Raw genomic sequence first — 26,023 nt, 5'->3', positions numbered from 1 at the left:
CAAGATTCTGCTCGATATGTCCACCGTTTTTTCCCTCTTTTCAACAAGCAGCAAGTTTTTACTAAAAAATAAAACGTATTTGTGAAGACTTAGTTACGCGTTGTTTCCGGCTGGTCGACGATGTCGGCCAGCAGTGCAAACTACAGATAAAGTTAAGATCAAGTTGGCGCTTTTTTTTCTGTCAAGTTAAACACATTTCAGACGTGCTCCGCACGCTGCCAGAGTCTATCTTATTGCTTGTTATGCTAACATCCCTGCATTCTTATACTCCACACCGACGTATCCTAGGTCGCAAGTGCAGCATACACCTGCGGGAGTATAGGCATGGTATTAGGGTAGAGGCTTGGGCGAGTTGGTCGTGGTTCCATAACGGCGTTCATTCCTATACTTTCGTGCGCTACGCAAACACCCCCGTTTAAGCATGGGCTCCAAAAACCGGAATTTGCCCCCTGTTCGCTCGTTGGGCTAAGCGAAGTCGCCCGGTCACTTTAGCTATAGAATTAACATTACTTTATTAACACGACGTTGCGGGTTCGGATTCGCAGCTGCGGCGTCCCCACTCCAGTTGGGGCGGAACGCATAAATGCTTGCGCACCGAGCTTCGGTGCTCACACTAAAGTATCCTAGGTAGTCCGATATAAATCCGAAAGTGTCTCACTATGGCCTCTCGCATAATCATATTGTGTCTTTGTGACATGAAACCCCACATTCTTTGTAGGACTATAGGGAACTTAGAATAAAGAAACGATCCAAATAAAGTAAGTGAACTTGACAAAGATGAGTATCTGTTTGCACGTAACTAAAAAGCAGCAGCACGTGACAGTAGCTTCAGTGCACTACGCGTACGTGAAAAAGTATTAAACAGCCGTTTGAAAGTAAGCGTGCGAAGAGCACATCATTTTGGTCACGGAGTCACCTGCATTTCAGCTATAAATCTACTGAGGACACGTCACTTCTAGGCTGTATACGAGCGCGATGCGAAAACGTAGTTAGAAGGTGTTAGACATGTGCTGAAGGACGGGGAGCGATCACGTGTCAGGAAATTGTGGTCTAAAAGCACACGTCTAAATGTGCAATCGAGTGCTTCTCCGCGTAGCTTTAAAGCATGCGGTGAAACCGCATATGAAGGAAATCACTTACACTGTGCGGCTACGCAGGTAAGCGGCTACCGCTGGCTGGTTGGATTTTGTTAACGAAGCGCTGCAGTTGAACTTGGATTCCCTAGCGTACACTAACGTCACGTATTTTGATCCTACGTAAAGCAAGCTTCCCCGCACAGACTTAACACGCGCGGAAAAGCCAGATGTAAAGGAAGACATTGGGAATTCTGCCACAAGGATTCTAGGCTATAGCTGCTGCATTGGTCGTCAATGACGTAATACCAAAGACGTTTACCGGAACACGCTGGTCACGTAGAAAGAAAAAAAATGCACTGGGAGCGACATGTTGTGACAATGCAACCATAATGCGTCAGGAATGTTCTTGCTTAGCGTGCCCTTCCTTTTCTCACTGATTAAGACTTCAACTTTATGGCTCTGACGATAAGTTTACACCAGCAGATAAATCAAACATATTTGCTCATGCGCAGCGTCCAAGCAACGTAGGACATTTCGTCGCCCATTGTTTCCAGCGTGCTTTGTCTCGTATTGTTGCCCTCTCAAGGTTATACCAACGGGTGATTGAAGTTGGCTCTTCACTGCCTATGCATTTGACGCTCTAAATTCAATCCAATAGAACGAACTGGGCTTTTACAATGCATTTCACCTTATGCGCGGGGGCGTTACGCTTGCCCGAAGACGAGCGGCGACATCGCGGTATACGCTAAAAGCGTGGTCTTCGAGATTATGGCGCGCCGTGCTGTTGCAACGGCTGAATGCCGCAGTACTGGAGGCCACGCAAGATCGATGGACATGAAAAGCATTCTCTTGCGAAGTTCGACAGCGCTTAATAGAGATAGAAAACTCACGTATCATCTCCTGACCTGCTTTACTACACATCGAGAAAGCCCTGGCGCAACAAGAGCATTCCCTCTTTTTTAAAAATTTTTCTCTTCTTCATATGCTATGCCCAATTTCGATAAATAAGAAACAGCGCAGCAACAGTATCACTGAAAGACGAAACAACTCAGGCGCTGTCCTCTTGCTGGGCTATTTTTCTCGAAATGTTGCTCAACCAACGAGCCCGACTTCGCGCACTTGTAGGCTACGCCCGATTGGCTTCCATTACATGGTGCAATGTAGACACCCAAAAGAGTTCGTGCGCACTTTTGTTGATTGCAGTGTTATAAAATGTCCCCCTCGAAGCTGTTGTCGTCTACGTTTTCCGGTATTTCTATATACGTCTACGCTGTACTGAAACCATTTGGTACATACGTTGTATAGGACCGCGCTTTCTTGCCGGCAGTCTTCAGACGTAGCCTTGATTTAGTAGCGAAGGTTGCAGCTATTGTCCTGAGAAACTATAGGAAGAAACTAATACAACTGGCAAGAAGACTAAATTATGGCTCGTTTTTCTTATTCTGAAGTAGTTCGCTTGCACATCTTTCGTCCTGTTTTGCTCACCTTAATTCCTAGCGGTAGCTGGCCGACGTCTCTCTTGGTTTGAGCACATGTGGCGAGCAGAACCAGAATTCCAGGCAACAGAAGCATTTCTTTCCTGTAGAAGGTATCAACACTTGCAAATGTTTGGAGAAGGCTTAATGAGGAGACAGTTCCACACCAAATAGAACCAGCACTAATAAACTTTCATTACCGATGAGCTCCAACAATTAAACAGTGTACTTACTGCACGAGCAGGATTTAACTGGCACACACTCTCCTCAAGCTTGTCTAATCAGACGTGGTACCGTCGAACGTGTACACGTGTAGGCTGGACCAGTAATGCCTCCAGCTGGACCTAGGACAACCCCAGATCGCTGAATATTAAATCTCACTATAAAATATTCATTGCGGGAGAGCGGACAAAGTCAACTGACTTAAAGCTCCGTTGGCCCAGGTGTTTATAGAAGTGCGGTTGTTAAACCATGGGCGTTTCATCATGAGTGTAGACGCAAAAGAGGTGCCCACCTAGGGTGGCACTTCTCGGAGGGCACAGCGCACGTGATGCCACACCTTACCCCGATTCAACAACACGCTTCAATCCAGCAGGCCACAGAGAACAGCTCAATTTTGCAACGTTGGATTCCATTTTGTATATTTACTGAATTTCCCCAATCATCTTTTCTTTTCGTCATTATTTTGGGGGGGGGGGTGGTCTCGAAAAACAATAAACCGATACGCGAAAACCTGTATTTATTTATTTATTTATTTATTTGTATACAGATACTGCCAGCTCTTACACAGGGCTATAGCAGGAGGGGAATACGAACATTTACAAATTAAATATTTTGTACATGGAAAATTGTACATTGAAACACAAAAAGGGACAATAAATTAAAATTAATAACACCAAGAGGTAACAGCATAAACCGCTGAAGATAACAAAGATACAATGTAAAGTATATTACGTACAAACTAGGATATCTCCAATATGTTTTGCGAAGAAATCAGTTGATGAGGATGAAACGGCTTCTTCCGACAGGAAGTTCCATTCTTTGATAGCTTTTGGAAAAAAAAGCTATACTTGAAAGAATCGCTATGAATAACAGGGGGACGAATAAACATTGAATGACGATGTCTAATGGTTTCACCGGAAAGAATTTCAAAAAAGTCTGAATACCTAATATCAACATGATTATGAATTATTAGGTAAAGATATTTAAGTCTTTGATATTTAGTTCTAGCCTGTAATGTCGGTAGGTCTGCCAGTACACAAAGTTGAGAAGGGGAGTCCATCCGCCGATATTTATTGAATATGAATCTGACTGCCAGATGCTGTATTAATATGTAGTATACTGTAGACTGTGTAGTATACTGTAGTATAGTGTAATTACTGGGACATAAAAGAAGAAAAAAAAATGTCGGTGTTATTTTAAGTCACAGATCAACTGACATCAGAGAGGAGAACTGCCAGTTTACCATTGAGACTATAGTGCGATACTCATGTTTCTTCTTTTGTAAGCCCTAGTGTAAGCTGTTCTTCGCAAACCTGTCAGTTTGCGTGAACTGTGCTTCACACGAGGTCCAACATTTGCATAAAACGAAACAGGTTGCAAGCGATAAATGATGATGATGATGACGGCCTCATAGCTCATAACCACACTGGGGGATCGGCCAAGAATTGCGTGCTGAAACAATTACCTAATCTTTTAAGTTTTACATATTCGATTAAATAAAAGAAAGAAAAAAAGACAAAAACAAACAAATTACGAAGGACAATCAATAAGTTATTCACTTAGTTGATTGTATGTAACCGCAAACGGCATCAAACACATATCCCCGTGGCTGACCCCTGTAACTGACGCACCGAAAGATAGTGTTATTTCTGATGATAACATTAATCCTAATTTAGCAAGCGGAATTTCCAGATGTCTTTTTCTTAACAATTTGTATCACCGACATAACAAAATATAGTGATCTAGCGATTCTGTTTCTTGGCAGTATGGACACAGAGGCGATAGCGTCAGACCATTCTTGTGTAAATATAGGCTTAATGGAGGAACACGGCCGCGTAATCTCGTGATCACTACTTCTGATTGTCTTGATGGACACCACTGGAGTTTCCACGGAAATATTAGGTGCTGAAATTTTGTCCATGTTATTACTGATTCATTGACATCTCTATGAATGGAACATTTTCTAGATCTAATTGCTGTTATATGCGTCACTACTGGAAGAACCGGCATTATAGGTCCACTCAGCGATACTCGCGCTAATAAGTCTGCCATTTCATTAGAATGTAATCCACGGTGGCCAGGTACCCATAATAGTTTTAGAGAATTCAACTGTGGACGAATAATGTTAGAAACGTCTTTAGTGTTGGACGAAGCTGTAAGCGAAGTACAGACTGAAAGGGAATCTGTTATAATAACCGCACTTATATTGCGTTTGAACGGAGTCTCGGAAGCGCTAAAATAATTGCTGAAAACTCGGCTTCGAAAACTGGAGTGACATCTGGCAGTCTCAAGGAGAATGACCAGCCAAGCGGAAGCGAGAAAATGCCTACGCCCGCCTTTTCGTTGTTCACTTAAGCGTCTGTAGCTATTATGTTATTTGTTTGTACTTGTGCAAGGTAATTTGCAACATGCTTTTTAAGGAAGTGGCTGATTGAAACTTGGAGTTTGGGGGAAGTGTCATTAAATTCTATCTTAATATTCAGATTTGATTCAGTTGATGGAATTACCTCTCGAATGTTCACATTCAGACTATCTAATTGTTTTTCTACAGATATAATCTGTGGAGTATGAAAACGAGGCCACTGAGCAAGAAAGAAGGAATTTGGATCATTAATAAAGGCGTATTCAGATCGTCTAAGCACGGCAAGCTGCAAAATGTCAGAAATGCTTGAATTTATGTTAAGATGCGAAATTTGCAGGGCAATGTTGGTAGGCGGGCTTCTTGATAGATAACATTAATAGCCCAGTCAAACTCGCAGACACAGACACATGCGCAGGGCCTCACGCTCCAAAAGAACCTGAGGCTGTTTTATAAGCAGGACCGCCTGAGAACAATACACACCGAAATTCCAATATGGGGCGCATATAAATTTTATAAATCATTAGCAGTGAATCCCTACGCAGTCCATATTGTCGGTTACTCATTCTGCGCAGAGTACCTAAAGCATGTCGAGCCTTACACGCTACCCTTTCTATGTGTGAACTCCAGTTGCGTTTTCTATTATATATGATTCCCAAATATTTTAGAGACTCAACCTGTGGAATAGGTTCTTGCTTATAAGCTATAGAAATTGAAATCGGATACGTGACCGGGAACACTAAGATTGCGCTTTTGCTTACATTTATTGACATGCAGATTGTCTGAAGCCATACACCAAGCACACTCATGTATCTTTGCAATTTTCGGTATAGAGCGTTAATGGCATTGTCAGCCGCGAAGAATGCAATGTCAGCTGCACACTCATAAAATTGCACGTCCTGACAAGTGGGGGTGGAGCTCATTAATATATTAAATAATATTGGGTACAGGACTGCTCCTTGGGGAACACTACGAGTCTGTCTGAATTTAGACGAGGAACATCCCTCCTTGAAGCAATAAAATTCTCTTGATCGCAAAAATTCTGCCAACTACGCTTTTTAGGTATCGGGATTACTTTAGCTACTTTCCAGTCGTAATGTATCCAGGCTTTGCTTAATGAATAGTTTATTATGTTTCGAAGGTCGCCAGGAGATAGATCGAATTAAATTGTTATCATGTGAACGGTACTTCCATCAGGACCAGGGGCTGACAAGGGTAAGTTTCGAATCACTTTAGCTAATTCAGGCAATGTAATTTCAGTAAACACTGTTGTTGGGGCTGATTTTTGCAAATTATAGGACATCAATGACGTGAATCTGCTCTACAAGCCTTTAGCAATGAGTTCAAGAGATTTTCTCACTTCATCGGACGATAGATTGACATATTCAATATTAATTGGCGATGGCAGAATTTACCGATATCTCACATATCTAAACGATCTTTTGTTTTTAGGTTTAGAAAGGAAATTGTAGTGTTTTCTATTATAATCTTCTTTAGCTTGAGCAACTGTGCGCTTAAATACAGCAGCGTGAAATTTGTAATCAGACCAATGTTTTGGGGACTGGTTGTAGAGAAGCTGCTTTCAAGCTGCCTGTTGGCGTCGGTGGTCTCGCGTGCTGTCTGTACTCCACCAAGGGCTATAATATGCTTTCTTTGCAGATGTAACACTAAACTTAGCTTTTTTGTATGTTCTTTTGATTGCAGCACAAAGTTTCATAGCCTTGATGTCTTCACACTCTTCAGAATAGGAAGCCAAATGTACCATAAGATCGGATTTAAATTTATTATAATCTACAAATGCGCATACCTGAGAGCATGATGGCATTATCGGGCAAGCAATTTTCAAACATTATTGGAAAGTGGTCACTGTTGGTGGCGCAGTCCAAGGCTATCCAGAATGAGCTAGTGAGGGACGAACTTACGAAACTTAAAACCAATGCTGAGCGGGACTGATTGCAAACATGTAAATTCTAGAGTTCAGACGAGACAGATTATTATCTATTGTCCAGTCCCACAAACGCTTGCCACATTGGTCAGTTTGAAAGCCCCAGTACCTATGATGGGAGTTGAAATCTCCAACAAGGATTTTGTCCTTACACGATGAAGTCACTGCTGTATCCAAACATAGTGTTCTGCACACTCACAGGAAAGTATAAATTTACTAACGAGAAAGGTAGACACTTTGGTATAGTTACATCTAATGCAAAAATTTCACTTTCGGGATACATATGTTTATATGAAATCTTTGCCTTAAGGCTAATTCTGTTAGTGATAAAGAAAGCTAAACCTCCGCCCTTTCCGACGGTCCAGTCGGAAAGATCGGTAGTTACTAAATTGAAAAGGTTGATGTCCCGAGAGCCATGTTTCTTGCAAAGCAATAATATCTGGGGAGAATTTCGATGATAAATACAATAAATCTCCTACTGCAGAGTGAATTGATCGGCAATTACAATGAAGAATTTTAAGGAGTCCTATGGTTGCGAAAGAATGGACTCAGTAACTGCCTTACTTAAAATGCTTTCCTTTAAGAAATCTTCATTTGTAAGGCTGTCGTTCAGATATTTTTCGAAATTTGTAGTTACTTCTTCATTTAAAAGGACGTGGACTGTCAGTTGTTTGAGAAGGTTTGAGAAGTTGTTTGAACAGCTGTTGTTCCGAATATCTGTGCCATCTGCCTAGTTAGAATTTGTGTCAAGGAGTCAAAAAGGTTTCCAGCTAGGCGCTTCATAGCTTTTTCCATTGCCCTTTCGACAGCATCAGCAATAGAAAGTGAAAGAGACGCGTCCGTTGTTGCCGCTTGGCGGGCTGTGACGCCGTCGTATCCCTGTGTCCTAGCATGAATTTCAGTTTTGGCTTTTCTACGGGAACGACGTTTTCGTTCAACGATTTCTAGGATTTGCATTTCTCGTGCCTTTACTGAACAATTAGAATAATCAGCAGAATGTGCGTCATTGCGGAGGCAGCACCTTTCTTCCTTGCTTTTGCGCTCCCTAGAATTGTGCTCTTCACCACAAATTAGGCACCTGGGAGCAGATCTACGTCATTTCAAGGTGCGTCCATAACGCCAGCACTTTACACATTGGAAGGTACGTGGAGACAGAGGTTTCACTCTGTAGATCAGAGGCCGGGCCTTAATCTCTGATGGTCGAATTGTCCAGCAGATGTGGCTGTGACCAACTCAGTAGGGATCTTGTTTTTGTCAACCACACGTCCACACCGATAAACTGAAATTACACCCGCCGGTGAAAACGTCTCTAATACTTCAGCCGGTGTCATGTTCATACTGACGCCGCGGTCAAGCCCTTTCACACATGCCAAGTGGGGAGGAATAAATGCGCTCACCGGATTGGCAGCAAACAGCGAACATTTTAAAAGGTCTTGTACACAGGACTGGTATGCAGAAAAGCAGAGGATACCGCCATTGCGAAATTGGCGGAACTCAGTGATGTTCTAGAAACGGGCCGTCGCCGATCGCAATTCCACCTGAATCACTTTTGGATTCTTCATCCGTATGACGCCGTCATTGGTTGCAACAAGAACCACAGGAACTGATGTGGCGCGGTTGCGTAGAAACAGATACAGCGGCAACTCCTGCGGAGGAACAGAAGTGGACCAGGGGAAAGTCCCTGGCCCTGATGAAGAAAAGGGCATCTGCCTGGTCGGATTAGCTAAATGACACTGGCAAAACAGTTGACAATCGATAAAAGAAAAAAAAAGAACAGCTACTCAATCTTTGGCCAAAACTCTGGGAGCCAAGAACAGCTAGGAGAGGGCCGACAGAGAAGAACTTCCCAGCAGCATTTGATGATGATGATGATGATGATGATGATGATGATGATGATGATGATGATGATGATGATATTCTTGATGAGTTTGGCGCATACCCACTCACGAGGATTGGTCAAGAGTCGGGTAGACTTTGCTTATGTGTTCAGGAAATAAAACAAATTTTGTTGCATAAATTTAAGCGAGGGAAATTCATAACGGTTCAGTAGACTGTCATTCAATGAAGAGAAAAATATTATATATGATATAAATGAGGTAATATAGGAGCAATGAAAAGAATAATACGCTCACCAATGAAATCGGTTTGATTCAATAATAAGTTTTTCTAAGGCGAAGCACACATTCCTGTGCGAGTGCCCAAGCACAGATGCTCCGAAAGACTGCAGTACCGGAGTGTTCAATGGCAGGCCAAGCTGTCACACTAAGTTCTAATGTCATTTTTCTCGTAGAGGACAAACGCCGGCATTCCAGTAAGTAGCGCTCAGTCGTCTCTAATGAGTTGCAAAAATGGCACAATGGGGATATTGCCAGACCAGATCGGGGCATGTAAAAATTTAGAGATGGGACTCGACAACGTAGTCTCGTTAATGTGACTTCCATTTGTCTTGTGTTGCAAGATTTCCTGCTCCAAGGGAGTGCAGTTCCAAGGATGATTTAAGGTTTGTTTTTGATGTTAAAAGGATGTATCTTCTGAACCTGACGGACGTGATAAAACCCATCGTTGGAAGAAGGGGAAGCACCGGGCCGCTGATAGAAGTCTTGGCCAAGCTGTCTGCCACCTCATTCATATATATGCCTTTGTGCCTAGGTACCTATATTAATCGTAAACTTCGCAAATGACTTGAAGCCAGTGAGTACAAAGTTTTTAATATGTGCGACTCGCCGGGAGCAGTAAGTGAGGTGCACAGCGACAAAGAATCTGTGAATATTACCGCGGTTGTCCTGGAAAATTGTAGCTTTCGTAAAGATAGGACAACAGCTGGGAATTTTGCTAGATATATCGGAGTGAAATCGGGAAGCCGAATAGAAAAAGACCAGTCCAATGATGATGAAAAAATTCCAACTCCTGCCTTTTCCTGACTCTGCGAAGCATCCGTTGCTATAATTACGTTAGTGTGGAGCTAATTCAAGTGATCCTGGAGTAAGCCAAGAATATACGAGGGAAGCTGCTTTGCATTATTTTGGAATAAGTCATCATAAGTAATAACTAATGAATTTGCGATGCTGTTTTCCGTGATTACATCATTTATATTTACATCTGACGGATTCAATAACGATTGTGATATAATGACTTGTGGCGTGTGAAACCGTGGCCATTTGACTAAAAAAAATTGGGCTCGCTGTTTGATGAAGATAGACTGGGATCTTCTTAGTGGAGATTCATAAAGCCTCATGAATGTTTGAACGGTGAGTATTTTAAACCTCATTTCAAGGGCAGGTAATCTTGATTACTTGCAGAGCACAGCGTTGGCTACAAACTTTGGTACCCCCAGACATAAGCGAAGCGCTCCCGTTCCAGCAAAACTAGTGGGTGTAGCTTGTAAGACGCGGCGCCAGAGAATGACGCACAGCCCAACTTTAGTATAGGTCGGATATACATGCGGTAAATCATTATGAGTGTGCCTCTGCGCATGCCCGATCGATTATTTCTTATCCTTCTTAATATCCCCATTGCACGAGAAGCATTTGAAGTTATATGTTCAATACGCTGAGGCCAATTAAGATTTCCATCATAAATAATTCCAAGGAACTTGACTTTTTCCACTTGTGAGATAGTAGAATGGCGGTAGGAAAGGGGTATAGTAACTGGATCTTGTAGGGGAAAGACAAGAACGGCACTCTTGCTTACATTAACGGACAAGCGAATACTGTCCAGACATGCTTCTAGCTCTCATAAGTATTCCTGTAAGCATTCGTACAGTGACTGAATACCACTTGCTGAAGCAAAAAACGCTATATCAGTGTAAACATACGTGCTTACATTCTGATGATAAGGAAGGGAGCTGAGTAGGACGTTAAACAACAGCGGGAACAAAACTGCGCCTTGAAGAGCCCCGCGCGTTTGTCGGAATTTTCCCGATGAAATTCCACTTTGTGCACAGTAAAAATCCCTGCCCTGCAAGAACTCTGCAGTCCACGTCACGATGTAGTCAGGCAATCCAATATCCTGCATCCTCTTTATTAATAAAGGGTACTCCACACTACCGTATGCTTTAGAAATGTCTAATATAACTAGAGCTGCATATTGTTTTTGGTAACGAGCCAACTCAATTCGGCTTTCTAGGTCGACATGTGCGCACCAAATCGACATCCCTGGTCTAAATCCAATTTGGCAGGGGCTCAATAATTCTCTTGTGGTCACAAACTTAACCATATACGTGCGTTTAATAATCTCTCAAATAATTTTACAAAATTTGATGTTAGAGAAATAGGCCGAATATTGTCTAGAACATACCCTTTGGTTTGTTCTTTCAGCAGAGGAATCACCTTCGCTATTCTCCACACAGGAGGGAACCATGCATATTATACTGAGTAATTTACGGCATCTAACAAGTCGTTAGGAGCGACTTTAACGAGAAGTTTAATCATCTTGGTAGTGAGTCCATCGGGACCTGGGGCTGCAGCTCGTAAACAGGAAACAGCTAGGGACAATTCTGACATAGAAAACTCTTCGAAATCTTCTGAAGCGCCCTGTCCGTGAGGAGAGAAGGGAAGAGAGGTAGCGAATCGGGTCTCTAACCCTCTCGCGATTACATTTAGAGAGTAAGCTTTTTCACTTGTGGTTAAAACTACCGACTCCCAGTTCAAGGGGCGTGGAATCATTTTTTGGGATCTTAAAATCCGAAATAATGCATGCCTATTATTTGCTTTTGTGAGGAATTCGAAATGTCGGACATTGTAATCGTCTTTTGCCTTAGACACCGTTCTTTTAAATGTTCCAGCAATAAATTTATAGTTGCTCCAGTTTTTCGAAGACTGGTTATGCATGAGTTGCTTCCATGCACCTATACGTCGCTTGTAGTCCCGCGAGCAATCTTCCTTCCACCAATTTGTTTTTGTTGCCTTTAACTGGAACTCTGATCTTTTGTGCGAAGTATCAATGATTGAGCAGATATCCTCAGCTTTCAATGGAGAATTTTCAATTGATTTGAATGTGGTCTGCAAGCATTTTTTTAAATGTACGGTAATCCACAAAAGAGTGGATTCCAGCCGCCACGGTGGACTGCGGACCTACCGCTTCAAACACAACTGGAAAATGATCGCTGGTTGTCCCGATATTCACCCTTTCTCGTGCTGATGTGGAAAGACCTGGACCCGAAAATGTAAGATCCAGCACAGATCTAATCTGTCCGCGAAGAAATGTAACTGATCCCGAATTTCACACGAAATGTTATTTGTTATTGCCCAGTCCCATAGACGCTTTCCGCACAAGTCTGTCCTGGAACCCCATGATACATGATGAGAGTTGAAGTCACCAGCCAAAACTATATCTTTACCGCATTTTGCCATAACCGAGTCTAGTGGGCGTGTATCCTGCACACCCGAGGGAAAGTATATATTGACCAACGAGAAAGGCCTACTACCAGGGAGAGTAATTTCTACTGCTAGAATTTCACATTCTGGAGACATCAGCTGGAATTATGTATTTGCACTGTGGCAAAACTTGCTTGAGACCATAATTACAGTCCCCCGCCTCTAGACGGGCGATCTAGGCGAAAGGACCTAAAATTGCGCAGAAAATTGTTTTTCACGGGATAACCAGGTTTCTTGCAGTAAAATTACATCTGGAGAAATTTGAGAAGATAGAACGTTTAAATCAGTTGAATCAGCGAATACTGATCTGCAGTTACACTGCAGCACCCTCATCTACCTTCCAGTGATGAGAGCACCGCCTCCTCCAAAATATTACATTTCAGGTTGACTTCAGGGAGGATTTTCTTGGATTTACTGAGTATGAAGTGGTAGCCTTAAGGGGAGAACACCTTCTTTTCTGTGCCCACACGTCAATTTCCATGTTTGAGGTATCTTGATAATCAGAATGTTCTGGGCTATTAGTTGCCTTGTTTGAGGAACCTGTAACAGGCCTGACTTGCTCTATATGGGTTGTGGACGCAATTGCCCCATTTTCTTGAGTGGGCTAAACAAGCATTCATGTCAGAGCTTGATGGCAGGACAGTAGCACTCGGTAATAATTGTTCTAACTTTGAGGATATACAGTCCATTAAAGCATTCCGTGATGCTTTCTGCAATGCGCTCCATAATTTTAGCCATAGATTTTTCAATAGCTTGTGCGATTACCTCTGACAGGCTTCATTCAACGACAGCTTGGTGTCGAGCTGTCACACTCGCATAACCATGGGCTCTTTCCTTTACCCCCGCAATGGCCTCTTGGCGTGAGCAGCGCCTTTTGTCCATAACTTCCAGTATTTGGACTTCTTGAGTTCTTGCAGGACAGTTTGAGCAATCAGCCTTGTGGGCTCCACCGCAGAGGCAGCAAGAGTCCGCCTCTGCCGAGCAATCACTAGCGGAATGGCTCCCGCCGATGACGCAACAACGAAGGCTGGATTTGCAACCACCCATGCTGTGACCATAGCGCCAACAATTGCGACATTGTAATGGGCGCGAGGCAAGCGGGTCCACTCTGAATATTAGAGGCCGGACTCTTATCTCAGTAGGGCAAGATGGGCCTGCAAACGTGGCAGTTACCAACTCAGTAGGGACACGTGTATTGTCCACCATTCTGTTGCACCGGTAAACAGCAATTACCCCAGCCGCGGAGAGCTTTTCTAGGGTCTCTGCCGAACTTAAAGAGGAGCCTACACCACGAACTATTTCTTTAGTGCAGGCAGGCACTCACTTCTTAAGTCGTACATACACGCCTGGTCTGGCGAACGGCAAACAATCCCCCCTCTGCCAAACTTTCGTACATCAGTGATGTGCAAGTAGTGATGCGTTGCTGCCTGAAGTTCCGCCTGAACTGCCTTCGGGTTGTTGAGCCGGATGGCTCCTCCATGCAAAGGCACCAGCGCCACAGGAATGCTGCTCATCCCACTACGAAAGAAAGCTTCAAGAGGTATTTGATCAGGTGGTAGGGAGGCCGACCATGGCGGAGATCGCCCCGTGCCGTCCCCTGGAGAATTTTTCTGCATTTGTGGCACTATCCCCGTATCAGACAGTATAAATCTATCTTAAAACCCTGCTTGGTATCTACAAAACTGGACTAAATCCGCCCGACGTACACTTAGCCAAAATCCCGTTAGCTCACTATTGCGATCCGAACACCAGCTCGCCAGGCCTCCTGCTTGCACCTTGCTCGCACCTTGCGGACGGGTAGCTCGAACCGACCACTCAAGCTCAAGAACGGTGCTTCTTCTTCGTCTCACTCGTGCTTCGGGGCACGTTGGCACTTGTCTTGTCTTGTCTTGTGTCCCAGACAGTGGCGCGTATCCACTATGGGGGATTGGCCAAGAAGCAGGAGGTTTTCCGTAAGGTTAGAAGTATAGAGAAACTAGATCTGAATAGTGGAGCGTGGGACGATAGAACTGTAATTTAGACTTGCAATGAAAAATATTGTAAGAATTTTGATAATTTAACGTAAAGAAATGAAAGAATAGAAACTATGGATAATTGTAGAAAATCAGCAAGGTACTCTTTTTGTCACTCTAATAAAATTGTAAACTGCAAGAAAAGCATCCCTGTGGCTGGTTCCCAGTGAAGTTGCCCCAAAAGAAAGAATGCTTGTCGCGGTTAGCGATAGGGCAAGTTTGGTAAATCTTTGTCTTAGAAAGCGGCGGCATGAGAGAAAATAATGTTCGATAGTCTCAGGTGCACTGCAAAAAGAACATAGAGGGGACATAGCGAGACCAGACCTGTGTAAGCAAAAATTTAGAGGAGGTATACAACATCTCAATTTTGTAAAAGATACTTCCAATTGCCTTGAAGGACACCAATTAATATTCCATGGGAAGCCAAGGTGGTGGAATTCAGAACACGGTGTTAGCATGGATATTGCGGAATGTTGAGATATAGCGAAATTTCTGTACCTAGCCGCGGTGACATAAGCTGATGTCGGCAAAACAGATATGATAGGGCCGTTCAGGGATGCTCGTGCGAGTGAATCGGCCATTTCACTCAAGTGCAACCCACGATGTTCCGGTACCCAAAGCAAACATACTTTTCGTAAGTACGGAGGTACCATCGAACTAAATGTTCTTTGAATTGCTGAATTTAAAGATGCAGTTAGTGCTGTGCATACAGATAGCGAGTCGGTCACGATAACAGCTAATGGGTCTTTTTGGGGGAGTTTTCGTAATGCTAATATAATCGCTAATAATTCTGCCTGAAATATAGGTGTGAATTCGGGAAGGCGAAGGGAGTAGGACCATTGAAGAGATTCAGAGAAGATCCCCACTCCTGCCTTCTCATTGCAAACAGAAGCGTCAGTAGCTATTACGCTGTCAGTGGATAGCTGGTGCAGATGACCGTGTAAGATATTAATTAAATCTCGCCTTGGTAATAGTTTAGCTTGATTAGGAAATATGTCCTTGAACTCAATTTGGAGGTCTTTAAAGGCATCATTTGAGTGGTAAACTTGGCATATGGATACATCCAGTTTTTGTAACTGTGCTTGTACGAATACTATCTGAGGACTGTGGAATCTCGACCACGATACTTGGAAAAGCTCAGCAGGTTCAGTGATAAAAGCATATTGCGTACGTCTTTTTAAATAGCCATAAATTTTTAAAGATGTCTGAACCGTAAGCATGCGGAATCTGCAATCTAGGGTGGGTATATGAGCTTCCTGATATAAGACAGCGTTGGCAACAAATCTAGGTAGCCCAAGGCATGACCGTAGAGCTTCTCTTTCTAAAAGTAACAGAGGTTTAATTTTGTAGGCGGGGCCACCGGAAAATATCACGCAGCCGAATTCTAATATGGGCCGAACATACATTTTATAGATCATCAGTAAGGTATCCCTGCGTAGTCCAGAGCGACGGTGGCTGAGCCGGCGGAGCATAGCTACGGCTCGTTATGCCTTTGTTTTAATATGTTCAATGTGACTGCGCCAGGTGAGTTTGCCATCGTAAATGGCACCAAGGTACTTGACTTCGTCAACTTGAGGAATGAATTCCTGTCGGTATTGTAAAGATATATGCACCTGTGCAGTTAATGGGAATACCAATAACGCACTTTTGCTAATATTTAACGACATGCATAACCCCTCTAGCCATGTCTCCAGAATTCCTAAGTAATTCTGCAACGACTGTTGTAGTGAATGTATATTATTTGCGGACGTAAAAAATGCGATATCGTCCGCGTAAACATAAACGTGTACTTCCGGACACAAAGGAATTGTGCTTAGCAAAATATTAAATAATATAGGGGAAAGAATGGAACCCTGTGGTACACCTCTTGTCTGCTTGTGTTTGGACGTCGAAATACCGTGTTGGTAACAATAAAACTCTCTATCTCTTATAAATTCATAGATCCAAGCGGTTATATATTTTGGGAAATTCGTAGACTGAAGTTTATCGAATAGAATACAATGTTCTACAGAGTCGTAGGCTTTTGATACATCTAGCGTCACCAAAGCTGCGTACTCTCGTTTGCGGCGAGCAAGTTTAACGCGGCTCTCTAAGTCTACATGGGCGCACCATATGGAGTGGCCGGGACGAAATCCAATCTGGCAAGGACTGAGAAGGGTGTCATCCTGCATAAAATTTGTTATACGGCCATGAAGAACTCCTTCTATTAATTTGACGACATTGGAAGTAAGAGAAATTGGTCTTATGTTGTCAAAGTCAAGTCAAGCTGATTTTTTCTTTAATAGTGGAATAATTTTAGCTACTCTCCACATCTCTTGGAACCCATGCATTCTTGAGATAGAAATTCATTATGTTTAGGAGGTCCTGAGGCGCATAATCAAATAAAACTTTTAGCATTCCTGTTGTAATTGCATATGGACCGGGGGATGACGCTGGCAGCGAAATAATAATGCGTTCAATCTCTGTCGCTGTTATTATCTCAAAGTCGTCTGCCACGGGGGGTTTCTTTAGGCTTAAGGGCAATTTATGTCTGAAACGTCGCGCAAGTCCTTGAGCAATTTTCTCAAGTGATTCCGATACTTCTTTTATTGACAGAACGACAGAATCAACATTCACGGGCGCTGGTATAACTTTACGAGATCTAAGAAATTTAAAAAGGGCCTTTTTATTGCAAGACTTCGAAAGGTATGTTTAGTGCTTGGAATCATAATCCTCCTTAGCTTTTGAGACTGTTCGTTTAGATGTAGTAGCTATATATGTATAATCAGCCCAATTAACAGGACTTTGGTTGAATAAAAGTTTCTTCCGCGCTGCTTTTCTACGTCTAAAATCTCGCTCGCAGTCAGAATTCCACCAGGGACAATATGATCCACCCTTAGTAGATTGCACAACAAACTGAGTTTTTTTTTATGACTGTTTTAGAATGGAACATAGGCTCATTGCTTTAATATCCCTCTCCATGCCCTCCTGAGCGTGTAAAGCTGATTTTAATGCATTTTTAAATTTTTCGTAATTAACAAAAGTGCGCACATTACTATCTAAACTAGTTAACGGGGTAAGCAGTTCAAAAATTATAGGGAGGTGATCACTGTTAGTTCCGGAGTCTACAGTCTTGCAGGAGATGACAGACATGCTCGAGGTAGCAAACGTAAGACCTAGGGCAGATCGCGACTGACCCCGTACGAAAGTATGTGCTCTCGGATTTAAGCAAGAGAACTGATTCGTTAAGACCCAATCCCACAAGCGTTTGCCACAAGTGTCCGTTCGGAAACCCCACGATACATGATGAGAATTGCTGTTCCATTGTTGCATTCGAACCGACGTACCGCCTCGAAGCTTCTTCTTTCTTTCTTGCCATCTTTTACCTCGTGTCCGTTTGTGCAGCGCGCGCAATGTCGCGCGTTGAATGATTTCTAGCCCTACGAGCCATCCGACGCAAGCTCTGCAACGCGGCGCTCCAAGTTAAGCTGACGGCTTATAAAACCCACGTTAGGCCCAGTTTAGAGTACGCCTCAACCTTATTGTCGGACCCGCATACGAAACAGAATGTTACCAGGCTAGAGAAAATACAGAGGATGGCTGCAATATTCATTTGTAATAGGTACAGGAGAACTGACAGTGTTACAGAAATGATGGGTTTTCTTGGACTCGAGTCCCTGCAGTCTAGGCGGGCCGAATCAAAGTTGAAGCTCTTGTATGTCATGTATCATGATTTTTTACCAATTGATTTGTCTCCCTACATAACCCCTGTGTCTCGCGCCAGCACTCGTTGCAATAATGGCAAACAGCTCGAACAGTATCGTATAAATATTGATATATTCAAGTTTTCATTTTGTCCCGGCACCATAGCAGCCTGGAATTTGTTACCGAGGGACGTTGCTGACAGCCCCAACGTTGAAGTGTTCCTCGCAAAAGTGAGAGTTATGTCTGAATGATGCATCGTTTTTTTGCTCTTTCCATATCTTTTTAGCGAATGTATATTCAATGTTCTTTCTTTCTTTCTTTTGCATTGTATCTGCTCAATCCTGCCTATAGAATAAATAAATAAATAAATAAATAAATAAATAAATAAATAAATAAATAAATAAATAAATAAATGGCAGGTCCAGTCTAGTGGCCGTGGAGCAAGTTTCAGTCTTTTGTGACAGCGTTTCCCGAAGTTCTTGAACGTATTGCGTTGCTGCGTTGCTGGAAGAAGCAACCAACGAACCGGCGCACGTGGGTGTTCGTCGCCCTTAGCCGATTTCACGAGGCGGTCTGGCAACGCCGCAAATCACGTGCCTAAGTCGCAGTTTTTGTTTTGCAAGCGTATGTATGCGTTCTAAAGGACATAGCTTGTCGCACTGCTTGGGCGTTCTTGAGTGCATCAAATAATAAATAATCTTGTGTTCCGCGCATTATGTAAGGGCGCGCGACAGCGAAAGACTGGTCACAAGAACGGAAACGCAGTATGATCATGAATGTCGCCTTGATAGGAAAGGCGTTACGGTAGCGACGACAGTTGCAGCACCGGACTCGGGGGAGGGATTCCGCGCAATCTGTGAGGATTTTCTCTGTTATCACAACTGTGGAGCACGCTCACTCCTTGTGCGTCACTTAGCTGGAAGATGTTGGTAGTTTACGCTTGATGGTTTCCATTCTTCTTCGTCGTCTCCTTTCGTGTCGATGTCATACAGCGGTGCGCACACTATGTGTGCTTGTGTGTGACTGGCCGTGGCTGTGTTAGAGTAGCTGCGCGCTGTCTGGGCGCCTTGAGTGGAGTTACCATGCGTTGAATGCCGGACGGATCTGAGAAGCCTATTCATTTCTCAGCGTTACCGCGTGGTGTAAACAGTGCGGGCGCAGTCAGATCCGTTGTCCGACATGTTTGACAGCTGATAGCTCTGGTGACGCAAAGACAGGGAACACGAAGAGGCGTGCGAAGTGCCCAGCAGCGCGGAAAGTCGTCTCCGTGTTACGTCTCAGGTCCTGGCATGCTGGGGCACTACTCGGAGGCCCGGGCCTACGGCAGTCGGGACGATGAGGCGCAGCAGCACGCCGATGTCTTCCTCGACTTTGACGACGACCCCGTGAGCAAGGAGGCCATTCGACACGACTGGAGTGGTATGCTCTTCTCACAGGAAGAGAACCCCTTCGTCGACGAAGACAACGATTTTATTCTCATAGCCGAGTGCAACGAAGTCCACGGACCGATGCCACTCGTGAGCGCTACTCTCACTTTTACGTTGTGTCGTTTTGCTGTGTCGCGCGTGTTGATGAGATTTCAGAGCGCGTGTAAAAGCGTTTTCACGCCGAATTCTGCCGCTCAGTCCTGGAAATGAGAACTAGGCGCATGGGTGGTGCGAACATCATGTAACTTGATTTGTTTGTGATTACGTGGCCACGAAAGTCAAGCTTAGCCAGTAGTACTGCACTGGGATTTTAAGAGGGCTGTCCTTATCATAACATTTGGGCATACCTGTGCTCATTTAAAGCGTCAACCTGTATTCATATATAGCTGCATGTATGAAAAAAATAATAATACACGAATGCTTCACTTTTTGCATGCTTGACGTAAGACACACATAAGGAGCTTATATTGTTATTCAGCTACCAGTGCACAACAGGCATTTCAGAGTGCCATAATCATGTTGCATATTTGTGTGAGCTTTGTCACCGAGCTTGTTTGACCAATATCTTTATGTTAGTAAATAAGACAACATTGAAAACTTGCTCTGAGGGAAAACAGATTCTGCTAGCTTTCGGAGCTGTATCATTGCAGCTGGTAATATGTTAGGCACATGGCCAATATGTTGATTTCTTTGGTTGTGCGCACCTTCGCAGGTGCTTGCTAATTCATGAACACGGTGAAAACGAGCAGCATAAATTTGCTAACCGCTTCTCCTTCCCTTTAGATGCCATCACAGCTTTGTCTGCTTGTTTAGTTACTACCTCAAGGTTGTGCCTCTTTCACTACTCTTACAGAAAACAGCACTCTGGGCTGTCACAACTGTGAAATCTGGATTGCTAATGGTGTTGTAGTGAACTGTGTGTGAAAAATGGTGACAGCTTCTGTCATGCTATTGTGCCCTAATTACTTTGCATGCACATCAAGAGAACATGTCAGATTCTTGTCACATAGTTTACACTTGTTTTTCTCCTGCAGGTAACCATACCTCATAACATAGGAGACAGGGTGGAGAGCATAGACATCAACTCATTAGTAATCAGCATACTCTCTGTTGACTATCAGCAAGTAGGAGCGTGAGTATCAATTCAGTGAAATGAGATATGAGGACTATGTGTTTGATCATATATCGCTTGCAGGCTGCGTTTCGGAACTTTTTGTGCCAATAATCCCTCCAAATTTGATGCAGGCAAATGGGTGCCAGCCACTAGTGATAAAGATGCACATTTGCAACATTGAACACATACGCATGTGCACTGAGAGTTCTAGTACTATCGTATGCTGTGGCAGTGCTAAGATAAGATTTGCAATGCAGTAAGTGCTTATTCTATCAACTGAGAGGGGCCAGCACAGTGTTGTGCACCAATGCCGGCATGCATCCAACACAAGCCTGCATTTGTGGCTGGTCACTCGTGATAAAAACAGCCTAATGACAGGGCTCATGATATAGAAGGTGACAGGCAAAGTGCTTACTGCTGAATAACATTTATAGCACAATGCAAGTTGTATAAATACAAAGGCAGTAATGAACCTTGCAGGCCTGCTGCAGTTCTTCAGAATTCTTACAATGGTACATGTTTGGTGTAAATGTTATTTTATCTATGATGCTGTCCATCACACCTTTTTGTGCCAATGAACAGTTGCACTTTTTAGACCACTAACTGCCAGCAGCTTCTGCAATACTCAATTCGCTTGTATCCTGTCCCTAACACCATACATCAAAATATATCTGGTCAAAATATGTCTGAATCTCACATCATCTTTCATACCTCATAGCTGATGTGTTCCTTTGGCTTCTTAAATATGGTTAGCTCAGCACTTAACATCCATGAACTTGTGGCTGTTGCATTTCTTGACCTTAGAAAAGTTTTTGATACTGTTAATCATCAAATTCTTCTTGAAAGATTACAGTGCTATGGTTTCCGAGGCAGTAGCCTTGAATTGTTCACTAGCTACCTTTGGGATCGCCAGCAGAAAGTTGTCATTGATGACTTCACATCTTCCCAGCAGTATGTGTGTACTGGAGTTCCCCTAAGTTCAGTGTTAGGGCCTCTCTTGCTTCCTTTGTATATAAGAAATGACTTATTAAAAGTATTAACCAGAGCAAAAATATTGATGTATGGAGATGATGCAGCCATTATAGTAATGGCAGACAATTGGAATGGCTTAGAAGCAACGGGTAACCTAGAATTCAAAACGGTGTCTTAACAGCTTTCGGCTAACAAACTTTCCATTAATATCAGAAAGACTAAATACACAATATTTCATTCACGGAGTAAGGTCGTTGACACTAACACGCTAAATATAGTCATGAACGATTCCTCATTGCAGCACGCTCATGGCTTTAAGTATCTTGGAGTAACCCTGGACGATCACTTACACTGGCAAACTCATATAGATGTGCTCTGTGCAAAGTTGGCGTCAGCCTGCTACTGTCTTTACCAAGCTCGGGAACTATTTGAGTGTGATGTATTGCGAATACTTTATTTTGCTTTATTTAGTAGCCATTTATCATACTAAATTGAATGTTTGGGCTGGATGTATGACATGCCTCTTGACCGTATTCGTTGCATACAAAAGTTGGCTTTAAGAATCATGACGCACTCGAGAATTGATACACCCAGCAGGCCATTGTTCAATCAACTCAACATATTGCCATTTGATCTTATGCGTGAGCATAAAACAGCTATCTACGTAAACAGTGTCGTGAAATGCAATTATCCTTTCCCTGTATCCATAGTTTTTTCATCACATTCTACCGGAAGTACTGCCGCTGGAAATTTCAACCTGCCTCCTGTACATAATGTATATGGAAAAAGACTACTTGAATTTGTTGGAGTTAAGACATGGAGCAACATGCCCTCTAAAATAAAATAAACACAAAATTTTGGCAAAGCACTAAAATCATATTTATTAGCTATGAACCTCTGATTTGGTGCCTGTATTCTTACTTGGTGTTCTATTCTTTGTGGTTTGATAATTTGTGTAACTGGTGATAATTTTTATGCATGCTCTAAAAAAATATTTTGTTTTTAATGTGCTAATTTGTTTCATTCATCCTCTGTACTGATCTCACTATGCTTGTACCAAATGTCTATTATATTTCGCTTCCAGACCCATGCACTAGTCTGTGGCTATTGGGTCCAACAATCTTTTGCATAATCACTGTAACACCTATGATGATAATAAGAAAGAAAGAAAGAAAGAAAGAAAGAAAGAAAGGAAGAATAAATTATTGCATCTGATAATGATATTTGTGACAACCACAGGTGGCCCATATCTCCTTCACTAGTGTGCCACTTCTACTGTATTTTTTATTCATCTCTTTACCCACAGTACCATAAACTGGCAATACAGTTTTGGTCCTTATAGGAGAGTCAACATCTGTTTATACTTTTGAAGAATGCTGTGTACTTAGCAATGTAAACAACATACATAATTGTCCCATGAACAAACACCTTCATCATATTTTTACACTATGCTAAATATTCAGTGATAACTTTACCCACGTATATATACAATGATTTGTAGATATGGTCTGAAAGCTTTAAAATGTTAGTGTGTTTGTATGTTTATCTTGCTTTCTCCCAAAGCAAAACTGCATCAGACTTTGAGCTTTTACTGTCTGCACCACTTACTACTTTTAGTTAAGAGTACTTTCTCATGTCCAGCTTGCAACACCTGTTCTACTATGAAGCGGTGAAATGGCCCCTTTAGATTGTGCAAGTTCAGTGGTCTTTGGAATACTGAGTTTCATAGCGGCTTTCTTTCGATTCCTCATTTTTCAGCTCATCAACATTCCCCAAGCTGGACAGCCAAATCCTGATGCCAAGTATACGAGATGATCTGCACATACTTGTCAACTACTCTGTCATGTTGGATCCCAAAGCAAGGGGTTTTGTTCGTCCCATGTGCATTGCCTATGCGTCATCCGACAAGGGGTATGGTATTGTAAAGTTGTGTACATTATGATAGGTGTAGTGTTAGAATTCATGTTATGTTTCGGCAACTTTAAAAAGCCCTAACCTTAGCATTCATGTGCTTTTTCTTTCAATGCAGCAAATGTTTTGATGCTTACATTGTGATAGGAATCATAACTTTTGCAGAGTAATAGACGAACCTTGGTACGCATTTTAACAAGAATCATTCCAACTTTCAGAAAATTGGTCAAAAATGCACGTTACATCCGATCTGCACTTATTGAGGTAATGTGAAATTTAGATAATTTTATCTTTTGGAGTTTTCATGTTTTATCAATGTTCATAAGGCTTAAATGTATCCTTATATTCTCCTTTTCTGGGACATCCCCATTCAAGGCATCTTTAGCACTGAAGTTGTTCAACATCAAGTATTTTGTTCAAGGAATCAGAAATCATCTCAAGGATGTCAAGCACACCAGAAGATGTATGTAGCTTTGTTTTCGTCTCTTCATACTGTTGGAATTATGCATAATATGTATGCTAATAACTGCAGGTTACATTAAAATTTAGTGTTGTCCTCTATACCGATAAAACAAGTTTATTGCACCAGTGTAGTGTTAATTCTTTTGATGCATAAATGACTTTTTTACTTATTTATCAGCTTATTCAGTCCTCCTGATCCATTCGCTGAATATGAGACCTCCTGTGAAATATAGTAAAGCACTAATATAATGATCACAGATATAATGAATTATCGGACATAGCAAAGTAAATGTTTATTGCAAATATTAGAATGTCATGAATATATACCTATGATGAATATCAAATGTAGTGAAGGTGTTCTTCTATTTGATGTGGCTTTGTTATGACACCGTTTGTGAAGTTTTTGTGGAAGGAGATCTGCTTACATTATGTATAAACCAGATCATATTTCTATAAGCTTTTAAATTAAAGGCTTCTTTGCATAGTGATCAAAATAGTGTGTTTTTTGTTTCATCTTATGCCATCAGTAAACGTTGGATGTGGCCAGCGCTTGGACACATTGAATGGAGCATCAATCTCTGAGGCAAGCTTTCACGAGTCACTCAACAAATATGAAGACATGCTTGAATCTGCACTTCAAGAAATAGAGGACGCCCTGGCTGCTGGCTGCCCATTTGATGCAAGTGGAATCTTTTCCCTTCATTTTTTCTTAACGCATTTCTTTTTCTTAACAAGGATTGTTTGCATTGGTACAAACTGTGCAACAAGATGGTATAAAATGCAAGAGAGGGAACGCATGAGCGCCTTTTTTACCTTGTGCCCTGTCTTGTCATGCAGTTTATATCAATGCATCTGTATCAACTAAAGCAACTATCAACCCTGTTATTAATTATTTGTCTCAGTGGCCATGGCCACCTCTGAATACACTGTCTTTCTTAACCCTGGAAAGCCCAAACATCGTTATACATCAAGGCAAATCATAGTGACTTATTCATATTATATCTGGCTACGAGTACATTCGTAAAAAAAAAAAAAACATTGAAATGTTCATTGAGTAAAATTAAGACAGCTTGAAGATGAACGGCAGATTGGGCGAGTTGGTGGTTTTTCATAATGTTTAAAAAACAGCGCTAAAAGCATACACCGGACAACAGAATAGAGGATAGGACACATGTTTCTGTTTCTGAATGCATAGATGCTGTAGCAAGTAGTGGGCTGTCTAAGGGACAAAGTAACTGGTTTCGCTCTCTGGTTAGCTATTTATGTGACAAACATTTACAAGGGGTGCATCTGGACAAATAGTTGTTCTTTGCAGTCACGTCTGAAGAACTTTACGCTGAAAAGGCCCACAATACAGTCACCAAGGATTCTCGGACTGTTAAAAACAACCTAACTCGTTGCAAGCAGAAGGCAGTAGCTCTGCTGTTAAAGTTCAATCTAGAAGCGCTAGCAAAGAAAGTGAGACACGCTGAGCTACCCGTTCTTGAAATTTTCTTTGCAGCCAAGATGCACAAACCTGAATTTCCCTTCAGGGCAATCATGTCTGAGTGCCACACTTGACAGATAGTTGTTTCTACATACTTAAACAAACATCTGTCGACACTTAGTGCGGCAGACCCGTTCCAGGTTCCTAATTCAGAGGAGGTCGTAAAGTTCCTAATGAAAGATAACCCGGGAGCATGTTCCAGTTTCAGCGTGGATGTGGAAGATTTCTTCTTTTCCCTTCCACATAACATGCTCCTGCAGTACGTTCAGAAATGCATTGAAGAGAAAAATGGTGAGCGTGTATTTCAAAGTGAATCAGAAATTAACACTGGATCCTTTCTAGAACTCCTGTCTTTCTTCCTCATAAATATGTACGTTGTTTGGGAAGGCAAAACATACATGCAGAAGTCTGGTATTTGTATAGATGCCAAAGTAGCCCCAGTCCTAAGTAATGTTTTTCTTAGCTGTGTTGACATAAAAGTGGAGAAACACTTGGCCGGTGAT

The 26,023-nt window shown here is 42.4% G+C and overlaps 1 protein-coding gene across 10 annotated transcripts in view; it reads left to right on the top strand.

Annotated features, from left to right (window-relative positions):
• The first annotated feature begins 18,749 nt into the window (after positions 1-18,749).
• Positions 18,750-26,023, top strand: part of LOC142585252 (uncharacterized) — a 55,478-nt gene continuing 48,204 nt past the window's right edge. For 9 of the 10 annotated variants that reach the window (XR_012829063.1, XM_075695864.1, XM_075695863.1 and 6 more), the window contains exons 1-6: positions 18,750-19,665; positions 20,610-20,707; positions 23,420-23,572; positions 23,791-23,836; positions 23,948-24,035; positions 24,562-24,713. Coding sequence is in view for 9 of the 10 variants with exons in the window: in XM_075695864.1 (XP_075551979.1) it covers positions 19,438-19,665; positions 20,610-20,707; positions 23,420-23,572; positions 23,791-23,836; positions 23,948-24,035; positions 24,562-24,713 (765 nt within the window). In the remaining variant the exon portion in view is untranslated. The remainder of the gene's footprint in view (positions 19,666-20,609; positions 20,708-23,419; positions 23,573-23,790; positions 23,837-23,947; positions 24,036-24,561; positions 24,714-26,023) is intronic. The other variant, XM_075695856.1, reaches the window with a different exon arrangement.

This window comes from Dermacentor variabilis, chromosome 6 (genome assembly GCF_050947875.1).
Source record: "Dermacentor variabilis isolate Ectoservices chromosome 6, ASM5094787v1, whole genome shotgun sequence".
In the NCBI taxonomy this organism is placed as follows: domain Eukaryota; kingdom Metazoa; phylum Arthropoda; class Arachnida; order Ixodida; family Ixodidae; genus Dermacentor; species Dermacentor variabilis.
This window is presented reverse-complemented; position numbering and strand designations above follow the sequence as displayed.